Below are 18,708 nucleotides of genomic sequence, written 5' to 3' on the forward strand. Positions count from 1 at the left end.
CCTAGATCAAGCTCCGGGGCCGCTTCCTCTTCAGCTCACTGTTGAATAGTTTCTCCGCGATCCTCCTGGCGTGGCCGGCCGCCCCGTGCCGGCCGCTGGTCTGGCCCATCTTATTCCTGCTTTTTCCCTTCCCTGAGCTGTGTGCCCGGTAGTCCGCTAGGTTGTAGTACTCGTACTGGTCGTAATGCACTTCCTCAAAGGTCTCCAGGCTGCCGGTGGACATGGTGGCGGTTATCCTGTCCGGACAGGGCCGGCTGTCACTCACTCTCTGTGATGGCAGGAGCGGCGGTTAGGTGTACCCGCTAATTCACCAGTTTAACCCGATTAGTTTCATTTGTCACGTCAGTGTTTGCGTCAGCGCCGACACAATCCGAGGCTGCTAGGTTGTGCAACATAACTAATGGAAAGAAACGCAGGGAACCGGGTGCGGTCAACCATGTATACCTGTCTGGACACGGCCCTGTGGCTCTTCCCTCAGTCTCCGACACGCCGAGCTCCCTTTTGCTGTTAATAAAGCCTATCGTTCACTTCCAGTCTCCGAGAGTTATTGATGGTGCATCACCCGAAATACTTGTCTTAGCTTCGGTTTTACTTTTGCCAGACGTGCATATATGACGTGGTGTCTTGATGAAGTAATGCCATTCAAAATTGAAATATTTATTATACACAACCTTGAGATTTGTTTCCTTGCAGGCAGCCCGAGAACAAACGAACCAAATAGAAACAGAAAACCTACAACACAAACAGGCCCTTTGGCCACAGTGCTGTGCCAAACACGTACTTACTTTGGAAATTACCTATGACATTACTAGGCCCATGACACAACACACTCAATATGCTCGCCAAAGTACGTTTATAATATTACTCAAATATTAAATACACAATTGCCTACAACTTACTAACCTGTTAGATTCTGGAATGTGAGAGGAAACCACCTACAAACTCCTTACAGCCAGATAATGTTGGGAATTGCACCCCCATCCCCCCCCACGTGCACTGTAATATATTACTCTGGCTTCCTGCCTAATTGTTGATTTAGAACCCTTCTTATTGGCTGTAAATAATTACATTAAGACACAAACTGCAAACTTAAGCTGGCTCCAAATATTACCCCTTTTTCTTCTAAACAAATATATAGGTCTACCATTTCTTAACTGTTCATCATAGAACAACGCTCTCAAACCAGGAATTGACTGTGAATCTTTCCTGGTCTACCCATTCCTAAATCAGTGTCCCCAGATCAACGGTGTAACAGTGTTCAGCTGTTAAAATCCATCCACTCACACTCATGGCCAAAACCTTCATTGGCCTTCTCACTAATGTTCTGTGCCCAATGTTTCCCTTTGTGTGATTCCTGATTCCTGCACTGGAATGCCAGAATCCCTTAGGAATCCACTCTTTCCACTACAAAACAAACGGGTTACACCTGAACCTGAGGTGGGGGGAGCAATATCCCTGTGGGTAGGTTTGCTAGAACTGTTGGGGGAGAGTTTAAACCTCGAATCTCAGACTCTCCCATTATAGAAAACATCCTCTCCACATCCACTTTATCAAGGCCTTTCACCATTTGATAGGTTTCAATTAGGTTACACCTCATTCTTTGAATTCCAGAGATTGGAAACAGAGTGATAGGGCTGAGGATGGGGCAGTTGGTATATAAGTCAATGCAGTGGGTAGTGGAACTGTGAGGAAGGACTGGCAAATGATACCACACTCAATTGAATGAGGTAACATGGGGCAAAATCAACAAGGGTGCTGAATACAGGACTGAAGATGTTACATTTGAACGCACGCAGTATATGGAATAAGGTAGATGATCTTGTAGTGTAGTTAGAGATTGGCAGATATGACATTGTGGGCATCACTGAGTTGTGAGCTCAGCATCCAAAGATACACTTTGTGCTGACAGGAGGCCAAGTAGGCAAAAGGAGTGACATGGCTCTGTTGGTTTAAAAAAAATCAAATTCTGAGAAAGAGGTGACATAAGATCAGAAGGCGTAGAATCCTTACAGACAAGGGTAAGAAACTGCAAGTGTAAAGAGACCCTAATGGGAGTTATATACAAGCCTCCAAACAGTAGCCAGAATGTTCCGTACAAATTACAATGGGAGAATGAAATGACATCTAAAAAGGGCAATGCTACAACAGTCATAGGGGAGTTCAATATGCGGGTAGATTGGAAAAATCAATTTGGTGCCAATCCCAAGAAACGGAATTTGTTGAATGCCTACAAGATGGGTTTTTTTAAGAGCAGCTTGAGGCCACCTAGGAGAAAGGCAGTTCTGGGTTGAGAGTTCTGTAATGAACCAGGTTTGATTAGGGAGCTTTAGGTAAAGGAACCATCGGGAGATAGTGTTCAAAGAATGCAGTTTGACAGGGAGAAGCTAAGGTCTCAGTATCAGAATTACAGAGTGAAGGGAATTACAGAGGCATAAGAGAGAATTGGAAGGGGGCTGCAACAAGGATGACAGCAGAGAATCCATGACTGAAGTTTCTATGGGAATTCAGAAGGTGCAGGACAGATACATCTCAAAGATGCAATCCAAAGGAAAGATGAGGCATCCATGGCTGATGAGGGGAGGCAAAGACAGCATGAAAACAAAAGGGACGACATATAGCAAAAATCAGCGAAAAACCAATAGAAGGCAACTAAAAAAACATCAGAAGAGGAAATGATGACATATGAAGGTAAGCTAGCCAAAAATATTGGTTTTATATAAAGAGCAAAAGAGAGGTGAGAGTAGATATCAGACCACTGGAAAATTATAGCAGAATAGAGTACTAATGGTAAGACTCTTGGCAGTGTGGAGGATCAGAGGGATCTTGGGGTACGAGGCCATAGGACTCTCAAAGCTGCTGCGCAGGTTCACTGTGTGGTTAAGAAGGCAAACGGTGCATTGGCCTTTATCAGCCATGGGATTGAGTTTAAGAGCCAAGAGGTAATGTTACAGCTTTATAGGATGCTGGTCAAACTCAATTTGGAGTACTGTACTCAGTTCTGGAAGGATGCGGAAACCATAGAAAGGGTGCAGAGGAGATTTACGAGGATGTTGCCTGGATTGGGGAGCATGCCTTATGAGAATAGGTTGAGTGAACTTGGCCTTTTCTCCTTAAAGAAGCGGAGGATGAGAGGTGACCTGATAGAGGTGTATAAGATGATGAGAGGTATTGATCGTGTGGATAGTCAGAGGCTTTTTCCCAGGGCTGAAATGGCTAACACAAGAGGGCACAGTTTTGAGGAGCTTCCATAGGTACAGAAGAAATGTCTCTGTGTTTTACGCAGAGAGTGGTGAATGTGTGGAATGGGCTGCCGGTGGTGGTGGTGGAGGCGGATACGAGAGGGTCTTTTAAGAGACTCCTGGATAGGTACATGGAGCTTAGAAAAATAGAGGGTTATGGGTAACCCTAGGTAATTTCTAAAGTAAGTATATGTTTGGCACAGCATTGTGGACTGAAGGGCCTGTTTGTGCTGTAGGTTTTCTATGTTTCTATTTGGGCACCCTGATAGACTCATCACTGCCAACATCTAGACAATGCACTGAGGTGATTAGGAAGCCTAATACAGTAGAATGTTGGGCTATAGAACGCACTCAGTGGAGTTCAGAGTCTAGAGACATTCTCATTAAACTCTATAATACGCTTGTGAGGCAACACCTCGAGTACTGTGTACTGTTTTGGTCTGTGTATCTTGTGAGGGTTGTGAAGGCACTGGAGAGTTCAGGGAAGGGCAAGATCATTCCAGGTCTGCAGGGTATGAGCTATGAAGAAAGATTGAAAGAATTAAATCTTTTTAGCCTAAGTAGACATAGAATGAGAGGAGACATGATAGAAGTGTTCAAAATCATTAAGGTGGATGCCAGCTGCTACTTCAAAATTAAAGTGTCATGGACACGGGGCCATAGTTGGAGACTGGTTAAGGGGAGATTTCAGACTAACATCAGGAAGCATTTCTTCACACAGCAAGTTGCGAACACATGGAAAAAACTACCTAGTTGTGTAGTTGAGAGTAGTACCTTACAGACTTTAAATTTAAACTCAACAGTTATTTCAACACCCAATGGGAATAGGAATTTTAATGAGGTTTGTTGGGCTGATTGGCCTGTTCTAATGTGCACCTTCCAATCCTATGTCACCTCTTTCTAATGATTTCATTTCATTTTTTTAATCAACAGAACCACCCCACACCTCTGCCTACCTGCCTGTCCTTTTGATACAATGTGTATTCTTAAATGTTAACCCCCAGCTAGAGTCTTCTTTCAGCAACGACTCAGTGATACCAGAGGTCCGTGAGTTTCAGGGAGCAGGAGTGAGCGCCATTGCTATTTCAAAGGAAAAAGTGCTAGGCAAATACAAAGGTCTTATGGTGGATAAGTCACCTGGACCTGATGGACTACATCCCAGAGTCCTGAGAGAGGTTGCTGAAGAGATAACGGATGATCTGTCCAGAATCACTTGGTTCTGGCATGGTCCCAGAGGACTGGAAAATTGCAAATGTCACTCCACTCCTTAAGAAGGAAGGAAGGCAAAAGAAAGAAAATTATAGGCCAGTTAGCTAATCAGTGGTTGGGGAAGTGCTGGAGTCTATTGTTAAGGGTGAGGTTTTGGGGTACTTGGAGACTAATGATAAAATAAATCAAAGTCAGCGTAGTTTCTGTGAAGGGAAATCTTGCCTGACAAATCTGAGGTGGGCCAAGGATGTCATTTACTTGGATTTTCAGATCAGGTGCCACTCATGAGGCTACTTAACAAGATAAAATCCTATGGTGTTACAGGAAAGGTACTGGCATGGATAGAGGAGTGGCTGACAGGCAGGACAACATGTGGGATTAAAAGGGACCTTTTCTGGATACGGACTCCAAGATTCCTCTGATCCTCCACAAATCCTTCTCATACAGTGCACTTTCTAACTCAAGACCCCCATTGTAATATTTTTACTTCCTATATGTAATACTTTACATTTACTGACATTGAATTTCATCTGCCATTTATCTGCTCATATCTGGATTTTGTTTCGATCTAACTGTATTGATTCTGCTGCCTGAATGTTATCAGCCTGTCTCCCCCAGTTTTGTGTCATCTTCATTGTGTAGAATCATTGTGAGTAGAGCTAAGAAACTGCAAGGGTAAAAAGACCTTGATGGGACCTTTATACAAACCTCTGAACAGTAGCCAAAATCTGGTCTATTAATTACAATGAGAGAAAGAATATGAATGTCAAAGTGTTACAGTACTCAAAGGGGATCTCGGTATGCAGGTAGATTGGGGATATTACGTTGGTGAGAGATCCCAAGAGGGGGAGTCTCCAGAATGCCTACAAGACTGGTTTTTAGGGAAGCTCGTGGTTGAGGCCAGTGGGGGATCAGCTGTTCTGGATCAGTGTTGTGTACTGAAATGGAATTGATTAGAGAGCTTAAGGTAAAGGAACCCTTAGAAGGCAGTGATCATAATATGATAGCATTAACCCTGCAATTTGAAAAGGAGAAGCTAAAGTCAAGTGTATCAGTATTACAATGGAGTAAAAGGAATTGCAGAGGCATGAGAGAGGAGTTGACCGGAATTTATAGGAAGGGGACACTAGCCAGCATGACAGCAGAGCAGCAATGGTTGGAGTTTCTGGGAACATTTTGGAAGCGTAGGATAGATACATCCCAAGGAAGAAGAAGTATTCTAAAGGCAGAATGACACAACTGTGATTGACAAGTGAAGTCAAAGCAAACATCAAAGCCAAAGAAGGGGCATATAATAGAGCAAAAATTAGTGTGAGTTAGTATGAAGTATTGCCACACTTTTAAAAACCAACAGAAGGCAACTAAGGGAGGATGACCTCATCTAGTGCTCTTTGAAGCAGCACAGTTGTCTTAGTCTATTACCATAAATGCTCCTCTGTTCAGCCAAGGGGGCATGCAGAGGGTGAGAAACATTGTACATTGTCCAGAACTGCCAGGATTTTCCGTAAGGTCCTTTGTTCTACCACAGCCTCCAGTGTGTCCAGTTTGACTTCTGTAACAGAGCCAACCTTTCTAATCAGTTTTTAAGCTTGTGTTGATGCCATTGCCCCAGCACACCACCACATAGAATATTGTACTGGCAACAACAGACTGGTAGAGCATGTGAAGGAGAGCCTACATACTCCAAAGGACCTCAGGAAGTAGAGGCAACTCTGGCCCTTCTTGTACGCAGTCTCTGTGTTGGTGCTCACTCAAATATGCCATCCAGGTGCACCCTCAGGTACTTGTAGGTCTCATCACATCCACATCTTCACCATCGATAGTAACAGGGAGCAGTGAGGTTTAGTCTTACGCACGAAGCACAAAAAGTTGATTTGCCGGTGCAACGGGTTATGAAGAAGGCAAATGGAATGTTAGACCATAAGACATAGGAGCAAAATTAAGTCATTTAGCCCATCGAGTCTGCTCCACTATATGTTCATGCCTGATGTATTTGGGAAGGTTCACCAGGTTGATTCCAGAGATTAGGGTGTTAGCCTATGAGGAGAGATTGACTTGCCTGGGACTATACTGCTGGAATTCTGAAGAGTGAGAAGGAATCTCACAGAATTATCTAAAATTCTGAAAGCAATAGGTAAGATAGTGGCAAGAAAGGTGCTTCCGCTGGTGAGTGAGACAAGAACCAGGATACATGGCCTCAGAATTCAGAGGAATAGGTTTAAGATGGAGATGAGGAGAAACTGCTTTTCCCGTAGTAAATCTTTGGAATTCTCTGCCCAGGGAAGCAGTAGAGACTACTTCATTAAATACATTTAAGACAGTGTTTGATAGATTTTTGCATAGCAGGGTATTAAGGATTATGGGGAGAAGGCAGGTAGGCAGATCAGGCTCGACAGGCCAGATAACCGACTCCTGCACCTTTTTCTTTTGTTCCCTCTTCTCACTGTTGCCATCAGGAAGAAGGTATGGGAATCCCAGGACTCACATCACCAGGTTCAGGAACAATTAATACCCTTCAACCATCAGGCTCTTGAATCAAAGGGGATGACTTCACTTGCCCCACCATTGAAACGTTCCCTCAACCAAAGGACTCTTCATCTCAAGTTCCCAATATTAATTATTATTAATTTATTTTTGTATTTGTAGTTTGTTGCCTTTTGCACACTGAACGTCCACATTGGTGTGGTTTTTTGTTGATTTCTGCCATGGTTATTATAGATTTATTGAGTATGCCTGCAGTGAAATGAATCTCAGGAAATGAAAATGGTGATAGGAGGCAAAAGAGGTGGGGGTGTGGCACTGTTGATCAGAGATAGTGTCACAACTTCAGAAAGGGAGGAAGACATAGAGGGATTGTCTACAGAATCTCTGTGGGTGGAAGTTAGGAACAGGAAGGGGTCAATAACTCAACTGGGTGTTTTTTTATGGACCACCCAATAGTAACGGGGACATTAGGGAGCAGTTAGGGAGACAGATTTTGGAAAGGTGTAATAATAACAGGGTTGTTATGGTGGGAGATTTTAATTTCCCAAATATCAATTGGCATCTCCCTAGAGTGAGGGGTTTAGATGGGGTGGAGTTTGTTAGGCGTATTCAAGAAGGTTTCTTGACACAATATGTAGATAACCCTAGAAGAGGAGAGGCTGTACTTGATCTGGTATTGGGAAATGAACCTGGTCAGGTGTCAGATCTCTCAGTGGGAGAGCATTTTGGAGCTAGTGATCACAATTCTATCTCCTTTACCATAGCATTGGAGAGGGATAGGAACAGACAAGTTAGGAAATCATTTAATTGGAGTAAGCGGAAATATGAGGCTAAAAGGCAGGAACTTGGAAGCATAAATTGGGAACAGATGTTCTCAGAGAAATGTATGGAAGAAATTTGGCAAATGTTCAGGGGATATTTGCGTAGAGTTCTGCATAGGTACATTACTTTTTTTTAAGAATCTAGTTCTGCATAGGTACATTACTTTTTTTTAAGAATCTTCTTAGTGGTACATAATCTTCTACAGCTATAAAATGATACAAAACTTCAACAGATTAATATGTATACAATTAATAAAGCTGAAGAAAAAAAGCTGATCGTAAAATATAAAAATGGAAAAAATTTATGAGTGTGTGTGTATATATATATAGGAAAAAGAAGGGAAAAATGAACCCCATCTAACTAGGGAAAAAACCCACTAACTACAAAAAAAAGAAAAAAAACCCATTAGGAATCAACTCCCCAGAGCAATACATTTGACCATCATCTAAATATTAAAAAAAGAGTCACCAACCATCATTTCATATTTATAAAAAAAGTAAAATCGGAAGGAAACTGTATAGCATAATTCAAATTGAATGATATTTGGCAAAAGAACCCCATCTTCTCTCAAAATCAAATCGAGGATCAAAAGTTTTACTTCTAATTTTTTCCAAACTAAGACATAACATTACTTGAGAAAACCATTCAATTAATGTAGGGGAAGAAATATCTTTCCATTTTAATAAAATAGCCCTTCTTGCCAATAATGTAACAAATGCAATTACATGTTGACCTGAAGTTGAAATACCCTGAATATGATGCAGAACTATTCCAAATAGAACAGTCAATCTATTAGGTTGTAAATTAATTTTCAGAGCTTTAGAGATTGTAGAAAATAAAGATTTCCAAAACTATTTTAATGAAGAACATGACCAGAACATATGTGACAAAGTAGCTACTTCAGTTTTACTTCTATTGCAGTAATTATCTATACTAGGAAATATTTTAGATAGTCTCTCCTTTGTTAAGTAATAACGGTGAACAATTTTAAATTAAATTAAACAATAGTTGGCACATACAGAAGAAGAATTTACGTTTTTCAAAACTTGAAGCCAATCTTCATTAACAAAAGTCATTTTAAGTTCTTTCTCTCAATCTTGTTTAATCTTTAGTGATAGGTTTTCTTTTTGTAACAAAAGTAAATTATAAATTCTGCTAATGGAACCTTTCACTAAGGGATTCAATTTCAAAATGGTATCCAATAAATCAGATTCTTGTAAATATGGAAACTTGGGTAAGTATTGTAAAAAAAAGTCTAACCTGAAAATATTCCAAAAAAATGTGTATGAGCGAGAGAATATTTGTTGATTAACTCTTCAAAGGTCATCAATCGACCATCACAAAATGAATCTGTAAAAGAATCAATCCCTTTATTTTTCCAAAGGAGAAAACTGGGGTCAGTTGTTGAAGGATTAAATGAAAAGTTTCGATATAAAAAACTAGACAACTTAAATTGTTTAAAATTTTTAAAATTACGAAACTGAACCCAAATCCATAAGGATTGTTTAATAACCAGGTAAAGATTTAAATTTGGAATTTTAGAGAGCTGTAAAAGTAATGGAGCTCCTAAAATTGAAGTTAAATGGAATTGTTTAACAGCTTTTAATTCCAAATCAACCCATAATGGTTTTTGGTTCTTATCAAGCCAATATAACCAAAAACATAATTGTCTAATATTCACAGCCCAATAATAGTCTTAAATTAGGAAGTGCAAGTCCGCCATCTTTTTTAGATTTTTGTAGATACTTATTAATTCTTGGTCTCTTATTGTTCCAAATAAAGGAAGAAATAAGAGAATCAATTTTATCCAAAAATTTTTTAGTTAAAAAGATAGGTATATTTTGGAAAATATATAAAAATTTATAAATATATAAAAATCTAGGTAAAATCATCATTTTCACAGCATGAATATGACCTATTAAAGAAAAAGTAAGTAGATTCCATCTAGAAAATAGTTTCATGGAGTCCATTAAAGGAACTATATTCACTTTATAGAGATCTTTATTTTTTTAGTAATTATAATACCTAAATATATAAATGTATTAACAATTATAAAAGGAATATCATTATATATACTAACAGGGATATTTAATGGAAACAATTCACTTCTATTCAAGTTAAGTTTATATTCTGAAAATTTACCAAAATCTTTAAATGTTTCCAAAAGATTAGGAATTGATTCCTCAAGATTTGAAATAAAAATCAAAAGATCATCTGCATAAAGAGAAATCTTATGTATGGTTCCATTCATAGAGATACCCATGGATATTTTTAGCTTCACGTAGTATTACAGCTAAAGGTTCCAATACAAGATTAAATAATAAAGGGCTTAATGGACATTCCTGTCTAGTGCCACGAGAAAGTGAGAAAAAAGAAGACCTGCAGTTATTTGTAATGACCATGGCAATAGGATTCTTATAAATCATTTGAATCCATCTATTGAAATTATTACCAAAACCAAATTTTTCTAATACTTTAAACAAATAAGGTCACTCAACTCTATCAAATGCCTTTTCTGCATCGAGAGAGATAACACATTGAGGTTGCTTAGATAATAATGAATATATAATGTTTATCAATCCCCGAACGTTAGAGAAAGAATAACAGCTTTTAATAAAGCCCATTTGATCCATAGAAATTATTTTAGTTAAAATATTTTCCAATCGATTTGCCATTATTTTAGAGAGAATTTTTGCATCCACATCTAATAGTGAAATAGGTCTATATGATGAACATTCAACAGGATATTTATTTTTTTAAGAATTAAGGGGAAATAGATGCTTCATAAAAAGAAGGTAAATTAGCCTTCTCAAAGGATTCATGAAATATTTCCAAAAGATACGGAGAAAGCAATCTTTCAAATTTTTTGTAAGATCCCACTGAATAACCATCAAGTACAGGAGCTTTACCTGATTGCATTGATAAAACAGCTTTCTGAATTTCATGCTCAGTAATTGGAGCATCAAGCATCTGTTGATCTTCAACAGAAATTTGTGGAAATTTAATTTTAAGTAAAAAACCCTTCATTTTGGAGGAATCTGCAGGAAATTGAGATCTATAAAGATCAGAGCAAAAATCTTGAGAAGTATTATTAATGTCCTCATGGTTACTTGCTATATCTCCATTATTTTTATGAATCTTTAAGATTTGTCTTTTAGCTCTAGCTGCTCTTAATTAAAAAGCTAAGAGCTTATTATTTTTATCTCCGAAGATATAAAATTGACTTTTCAATTTAAGCAAATATCCTTCAATAGGATATGTTAGTAATAAATTATACTGTGATTGTATTTCCACTCTTCTTTTAAATGAAACAACTTTTGGAAAGATTGCATTGATGTCATCTAATTCTTTAATTTGTTTGGAGATTTTATCTAATTCCATTCTTGTCTGTTTCTTCAGTTTAGCTATATACAAAATAATTTGACCACGTAAATAAGCTTTTAATGTATCCCAAATTACTAACTTCGAGACGTTTCCTGTATTATTAAAGAGAAAAAACTCTTTTATCTGAGCTTCAATAAACTCAACAAATTCTGAACTTCGTAATAAATGTTCTGGAAAACGCTAAAATGGTCTGGTAGAAACAACATCTTTCAGTTCAAATATGAAGTTTAAAGAGGCATGATCAGGCAGATCGCATCATACTCACATTTCTGAACATTAAATAAAAGTTGAGGGGCAACTATAAAATAGTCGATTCTCGAATACTTATTATGAACATATGAGAAAAAAAGAGTGTTCTCTATCACTAGAGTGCATATGCCTCCAGATCTCAATTAAACCGTAATCAATTTAAAAGGAATTAATAAGTGATGCAGAAGGATTAGGGAGTTGATGTTTGGATGATGACTTATCCTTTAAAGGATTTAGATAAGTATTAAAATCACCACCTATTAATAATATATATTCATTTAAATCAGGTAATAGAGCAAAAACAGCTTTAAAAATGAGGGATCATCAACATTTGGTCCATAAGTATTAACCAAAACCATTTTCCTATTACAAATTATTCCTTTAACAATTAAAAATTTACCACTAATATCAGCTATAATATCCTCCTGATTAAAAGGAATATTGGAATCAATAAAAATAGAGTCACCTCTAGTTTTACTCTGGGAGTTTGCATGAAACTGAGTACCCTTCCAAAATTTAAAAAATCTATTTTTATCACATAACCTGATGTGCGTCTCTTGAGCAAAGATTATATCAGGCTGGAATTGGTTAATAACTTTAAGTGTTTTCTTATGCTTAATAGGATGATTCCGACCGTGAACATTCCAAGTTAAAACATTTAACTGTTTAGATAACATCATGGAACTTTGTATCTAAAAAGAGTAGTTAGACATATGTCAGGATAGGATAGTCAAAAATGGCAGAGATGAATAACAATAAAAATAATTGGCGTATGCTCCGGGATTCCATAATGGGGGAAAAAAGAAAAAAATCCCACCCAAACTACAAAGCCCAGAAACAAGTCGATATCAACCGACGCAAGCCCCAAGAAAAGCATAGATGTGAATACAACTCCGCCTACCCAAGTAAAAAAAGAAAAAAAAAATAATCTCTGTCTCCCTCTACCGAACATAAAACTCATTACAGTCATGTATCTCAACATAATTAACTTGGAAGGAAAGTGTTTTTCTTGTATAACAAAACGACCTTCAATTTGAAAGTAACCTTCATAATATTAGATAAGGGAAGAAAAACACATCCAAAACAATTCTTGAAATATTTGTGCAGAAGAAAAACAATCACCATCTTTAAATTGTCCTGTCTATCTTTAAAACATAAGGAAATCCAAATAATTACTTAAAAGATCTTTACAAAAGCATATAAAACAAAAAAACAATTAATTCATTTAAATGCTGCAAAAAAATTCTAAATGGTTCAAACTTATTACAGTCTATCAACAGTTCCATTGAGGCAGGGAAAGGATGGTATGGTACAGGAACTGTGGTGTTCAAAGGCTGTTGTAAATCTAGTCACGAAGAAAAGAAGAGCTTCAGTCAGCTTCCCCTAATTTGTGATGCTCTCACTTTCCTTGTGATGGAGGTCTCAGACCCATGAACAAGCCATTTATCAACTCTGGTGCAGCCAGGAATCTCATGCACATCTCTCTCGCTGAAAGATGGGGAGTTTCAACTCGGGAATTAAGGGAAAAGATCAATGTCAAGGCGCTGGATGGTCGATATCTGGGAACCGGCCAGACCCACCTTTCCACCTCCAACTGGTGCTCGAAGGCAACCGTCATGATGAAATATCTCTCTATCTGGTTAATTCACCTGAACTGCCACTGGTTATCCCGATATAACCCACGGATCGATTGGTCTCTGAAGGTACCCCAAGAGTGTCTGTCTACCTGTTTGGGTTCAGTTCAAGCTCCGTTCCATGAATCCCCTCCTGTGTCAGCTAAGGATGAGACCTGTCTGGGATTCCGGCTGAATATGTGGATCTCCTTGAGGTTTTCAGTAAAAGAAAGGCCACCACACCAGCCGTACGACTGTGCCATAGACCTCCTACCTGGTGCTGGTCCACCCCGGGCTGCCTCTTTTCCCTCTCTCGTCCTGAAATGGTGGCCATTGAGGAGGCATTGAGTATGGGGTTTATCTGTCCGTCAACCTCGCCAGCAAGAGCGGGCTATTTTTGTGAACAAGAGAGATGGCAAGCTCTGTCCCTGAATGATGCCTGGTGTCACCTGTTCCATGCCCACGGGTTTCATTTACTGTGAGAGTCACTTTAGGAGATGCCTGGATGAGGCGGGCTATGATATCAGTGTAACAAGTTGTGACGGACTGCTGGGATTTTCAATTGTGGGGGGGGGGGGGGGGAGGGGGAGAGTATTTACAAATCTCTCCCTTCATTTATTCCGTGGATTACTGGACCTTTCTACTTTGCCATCTGAATCTTACATCATTGTTCCTAAACTTGACTGTTTGAGAGCCACACACACACACATATACGCATAACAATGTTAACTTCTAAACACACAAAATGCTGGCAGAACTCAGCAGGCCAGACAGCATCTATGGGAGGAGATAGTGACGACGTTTTTGTGTTTTTATTTATTTCCAGCATCTGCAGATTCACTCATGTTGACTGTTAACTTCTGTTGATTTTGTTTAATTTCTTATATTATGAGTAGATACTAATAAAGATAGTGGTTTTAACTTTAAACTGGACTCAATTTGTGATCTAAACAACAACACACACAAAATGCTGGTGGAACACAGCAGGCCAGGCAGCATCTATAGGGAGAAGCGCTGTCGACGTTTCGGGCCGAGACCCTTCGTCAGGACTAACCGAAAGGAAAGATAGTAAGAGATTTGAAAGTAGTGGGGGGGAGGGGGAAATGCGAAATGACAGGAGAAGACTGGAGGGGGTGGGATGAAGCTAAGAGCTGGAAAGGTGATTGGCGAAAGTGATACAGAGCTGGAGAAAGGATCATGGGACGAGAGGCCTCGGGAGAATGAAAGGGGGGGAGCACCAGAGGGAGATGGAGAACAGGCAAACAACTAAATATGTCAGGGATGGGGTAAGAAGGGGAGGAGGGGCATTAACAGAAGTTAGAGAAGTCAATGTTCATGCCATCAGGTTGGAGGTTACCCAGCCGGTATATAAGGTGTTGTTCCTCCAACCTGAGTTTGGATTCATTTTGACAATAGAGGAGGCCATGGATAGACATATCAGAATGGGAATGGGGACAATAGAGGAGGCCATGGATAGACATATCAATTTGTGATCTATTTTTGCTGGAGCGTAACACATCACGGTTCCGACATGGCCCAAGTGCGGAGTGAGAGACACTGAAACAGGTCGACAGTTCACAGACTTTAATACGAGTGGTGTTAAAGGGGAAATAAAACAACAAACACTAGGCCAAACAGGACCGTTAACTAAAACTCCCAAAAGGAAAACGAAGCCCACACTGTGGGTGAAAAGAGCATTAAACGAATACCGCTAGTTTTCGGAGTAGGTTGATTTGAAAGACCAATACCTCAGGGAAGGCAGCGAAGCGCAAGTCTCGGCAGCACTACGACGAGAATGGAGTTAAATACCATCGTGACTAAGTAATAATTACCTGACACGTGCAAGTTCACAAGCGGAATTGTCGTATCTAGTGCGATGCCGAATCCGTGGTTGTGACAGGCTCCTCTCTGGGCGCAGCCCCTGAGACGCCACAGACCTTGTCCGCTGGAAGTCCCGGTTCAGCGACTTGTCCAAGATGCCCTTGGCCACCATTCCCGTCACAAGGTACTGGACCTTACCACGTACCCAGCAACATGGACAGTACAGACATCCACCAGGAGGGGTGACCGGGGCCAGGGGAGAGGCAGTAACCGGCTTGAGCTGGGAAACATGGAATACTGGGTGGATTTTCGGTGGTGCTGGTGGACACAATCTATAGACACCTTGTTGACAGCCTTTTCCACTACAAATGGTCCCACGTAGCGCAGTGCCATTTTCCGGTTCTCCACTGTCAGGGTAAGATCCCTTGATGCTAGCCAGCCCGCCTCTCCTGGGTTGAAAGGCCTTACCTGTCGCCGGAGCCGATCAGCCTGTCCGGAATCTTGTTTCTGGGCACACAGCAGAGAGGCCCCGGCTCGTCTCCGGCTGCGCTTGGAGCGCTGGATTCCCTTCTGGCATTCAAGGGGAGCCATAACGGAGGTTATTGTGGGCGATCTCCGCTCTAACCGATCAAGGGTGTCTGCTTTACTGTTTCTTGCCAGTTCCATTTATTTTACCTTCTCTTAGTGCTATGCTGAATTAAATAATTTTTCCAATCCTAGGACAAATGTAATCATGTTTTGCCTTGATGGTTGTCATGTAAACAAGAATCATTTACACGTTCACTAATTTGAACTCCGGAACTCACACTGTCAATCTTGTCCAACGATGCAACCTGGCACAGGTGGTCGAGATCAGGGCGACTTCCTCCAGTTCATTTGCAAAACAGTTTCTTCTCTCCTCTTCAAAGTCTGTGATCTACAGCTGCACTCAAATTGCGGTTCTTCACAGCGGGCTGGAGCTCACCGAGCAGCCTGCAACATCGAGACAGCAGTCGAAATGAGTGAAGCTGCGCGGCTCCCTCACTCTGACAGCAGCAATCGCTCCCTGGTGAGAGTCTGCGGGATGTGGGTGCGGAGACTGAATTTATGACCGGCTCCAGATCATGGTCTCTTTGTGAGCATTGCTGTTGCCTGCATGGTGGGTGGTGAGGGGGGGTCTGATGGTAGGTGGGGGGAGGGGGCTTTGCTGTTACCTGCATGGTGGGTGGTGAGGGGGGGTCTGATGGTAGGTGGGGGGAGGGGGCTTTGCTGTTGCCTGCATGGTGGGTGGTGAGGGGGGGTCTGATGGTAGGTGGGGGGAGGGGGCTTTGCTGTTACCTGCATGGTGGGTGGTGAGGGGGGGTCTGATGGTAGGTGGGGGGAGGGGGCTTTGCTGTTGCCTGCATGGTGGGTGGTGAGGGGGGGTCTGATGGTAAGTGGAGGTAGGGGGCTTTGCTGTTACCTGCATGCTGGGTGGTGAGAGGGGGGGGTCTGATGGTAGGTAGGGGGAGGGGGCTTTGCTGTTGCCTGCATGGTGGGTGGTGAGAGGGGGAGGGGGCTTTGCTGTTGCCTGCATGGTGGGTGGTGAAGGGGGGTCTGATGGTAAGTGGGGGTAGGGGGCTTTGCTGTTACCTGCATGGTGGGTGGTGAGAGGGGGAGGGGGCTTTGCTGTTGCCTGCATGGTGGGTGGTGAGGGGGGGTCTGATGGTAGGTGGGGGGGGAGGGGGCTTTGCTGTTGCCTGCATGGTGGGTGGTGAGGGGGGGGGGTCTGATGGTAGGTAGGGGGAGGGGGCTTTGCTGTTGCCTGCATGGTGGGTGGTGAGGGGGGGGGTCTGATGGTAGGTGGGGGGAGGGGGCTTTGCTGTTGCCTGCATGGTGGGTGGTGAGAGGGGGAGGGGGCTTTGCTGTTGCCTGCATGATGGGTGGTGAGAGGGGGAGGGTGCTTTGCTGTTGCCTGCATGGTGGGTGGTGAGGGGGGGTCTGATGGTAAGTGGGGGTAGGGGGCTTTGCTGTTACCTGCATGGTGGGTGGTGAGGGGGGGAGGGGGCTTTGCTGTTGCCTGCATGGTGGGTGGTGAGGGGGGGGTCTGATGGTAGGTAGGGGGAGGGGGCTTTGCTGTTGCCTGCATGGTGGGTGGTGGGGGGGGTCTGATGGTAGGTAGGGGGAGGGGGCTTTGGGGTTACCTGCATGGTGGGTGGTGAAGGGGGGGGGTCTGATGGTAGGTGGGGGGAGGGGGCTTTGGGGTTCAAACGTTTTTCTGTCATTGTTTCATGGATGTCTGTAGAGAGTAAGAATTTCAGATTATATATACTGTATACATTCTCTGATATCAAATTTAATAATTTGAAGCAAATAATTGAGGCTGATTCACACACCCAAACTCCACCAGTGGCCGATGCTGTAACCCTGTGTTTACTGCTATCAGTAGTTAATTAACAATCCATCCACAGTCCCAACATCAGAATCCAGACTCTCCCAACATTCCCACTATCAGGATCTGGTCCACCAGGCGGTCAGCAGAATCCAGACCATTCCAATGCTAGGAGAGTCTGTCCCACATTCCCAACATCAGGACCAGAGAGCCCATACCCCAACATTGCACCAACCACTTCCTGTCCCACCACACTGCTGGTGCTGCTTTCAACCAATGATGAGTGTGTGCTGGGTCAGCAGGAAGAGTTTGAAGTTCTGAGACATAAATTCTGAGAATGTGTCTTGCTTTCCCTTTAAGGCAGATGAGTGGTGTAATTGGAGAGTTTATCGTGGGACTGGGATTCACCGCCTTCTTCAGGCCCAGTGTGGACCGATAAGATGTTTGCTTAACTGTGAAACGACATTCTGTCAACAAAGGGCAGTTTGCCCATAAAGCTGGGATGCAGGTTCCATGGGAATGTCGGTGTAGTTGGTGTGCTCTTTAGCCTGTTGCTGGCAGTGTGACCACACCACTGTGTGGTGAAGCTCAGTCATTCCATGAGGCTCTCTCACTCCAAGTATCTGTAAATGAAACTTAAGAGCCAGGAAACAATAGAGCAGGGAAAGCTGTGGATCTCAAAACCACATCATAGTGAAAAGTTAGTTGAGAATTATGGCACTTGCAACAGAGGAATTCTTATCCATAGAAGCCAGTTTGTTGGTGTGATTGTTGGGGTAGAAATCCCTGTTATGAGCAGGTGAGGTGACATTCAGTGATCAACATTATCACAGCTGTAGTATTAATTTCACTGCACAGTGTTTAAATAATTTCAGCACTCAGTCTTAAAGAAATAATAGTTAGGATGGCCAGGCTGTGGGACTGGAAGCAGCTCGAACACATTTGGACCATCGTGAACACTGGAGTAAAACCAGAAACGCATGTCTCATTCAAAATGAGCCTCCGTGTGAGATTCAAGTCGAGTACTCGAATCAGTTTTTGCCAAGAGTCAAGCATGTTCGATAATCGTGGGCCAACAGGTCAGATGAATGTTTTTGTCATTGCCACCATGTGGTCGACCCCACAAGCCATGTCCATGACTTCTCCTGGTACCGTCACCTGAAACAGATAAACAAATACAATTAGTCAGAGCAGTGGGTTCCACCTGATCTCCACGAGCTGGAGATCAGATACACGAGGCCTTCTGTCTTGCAACTTGATATTTGGAGTGATGATGGCGTTAAACTCCTTTGCTTGCATCTTTGGAAACAGCTCTATTTCTATCTTTGACATCTCTTTTCCCCTTTCAAGGTTCTTTTGAAGCCCCCGACCTGGAGTTACGTACTGATTTTGGTTCTTTGCGGGAACGTGACCTGCTGTCGGGCTACCTTTCCATACGCCAAGGACGCAGCCCGGAAGACTAGCACGTCTCCAGGGATAAGGATTTTCGTGGTTCTGGAGGTGGGCCGATTCAATGCTGGTGCTTCTGCTGACTGAT

The 18,708-nt window shown here is 42.1% G+C and overlaps 1 protein-coding gene across 2 annotated transcripts in view; it reads right to left on the reverse strand.

Annotated features, from left to right (window-relative positions):
• Window positions 1-17,115: 17,115 nt before the first annotated feature.
• The window catches only part of rcc1l (RCC1 like), a 44,697-nt gene continuing 43,104 nt past the window's right edge, over window positions 17,116-18,708 (reverse strand). For both annotated transcript variants that reach the window (XM_059972930.1, XM_059972928.1), the window contains one exon: window positions 17,116-18,329. In XM_059972930.1, the coding sequence (XP_059828913.1) occupies window positions 18,252-18,329 (78 nt within the window). In that variant the 3' untranslated portion in view covers window positions 17,116-18,251. The remainder of the gene's footprint in view (window positions 18,330-18,708) is intronic.

Source organism: Hypanus sabinus, chromosome 6 (genome assembly GCF_030144855.1).
Source record: "Hypanus sabinus isolate sHypSab1 chromosome 6, sHypSab1.hap1, whole genome shotgun sequence".
Classification (NCBI taxonomy): domain Eukaryota; kingdom Metazoa; phylum Chordata; class Chondrichthyes; order Myliobatiformes; family Dasyatidae; genus Hypanus; species Hypanus sabinus.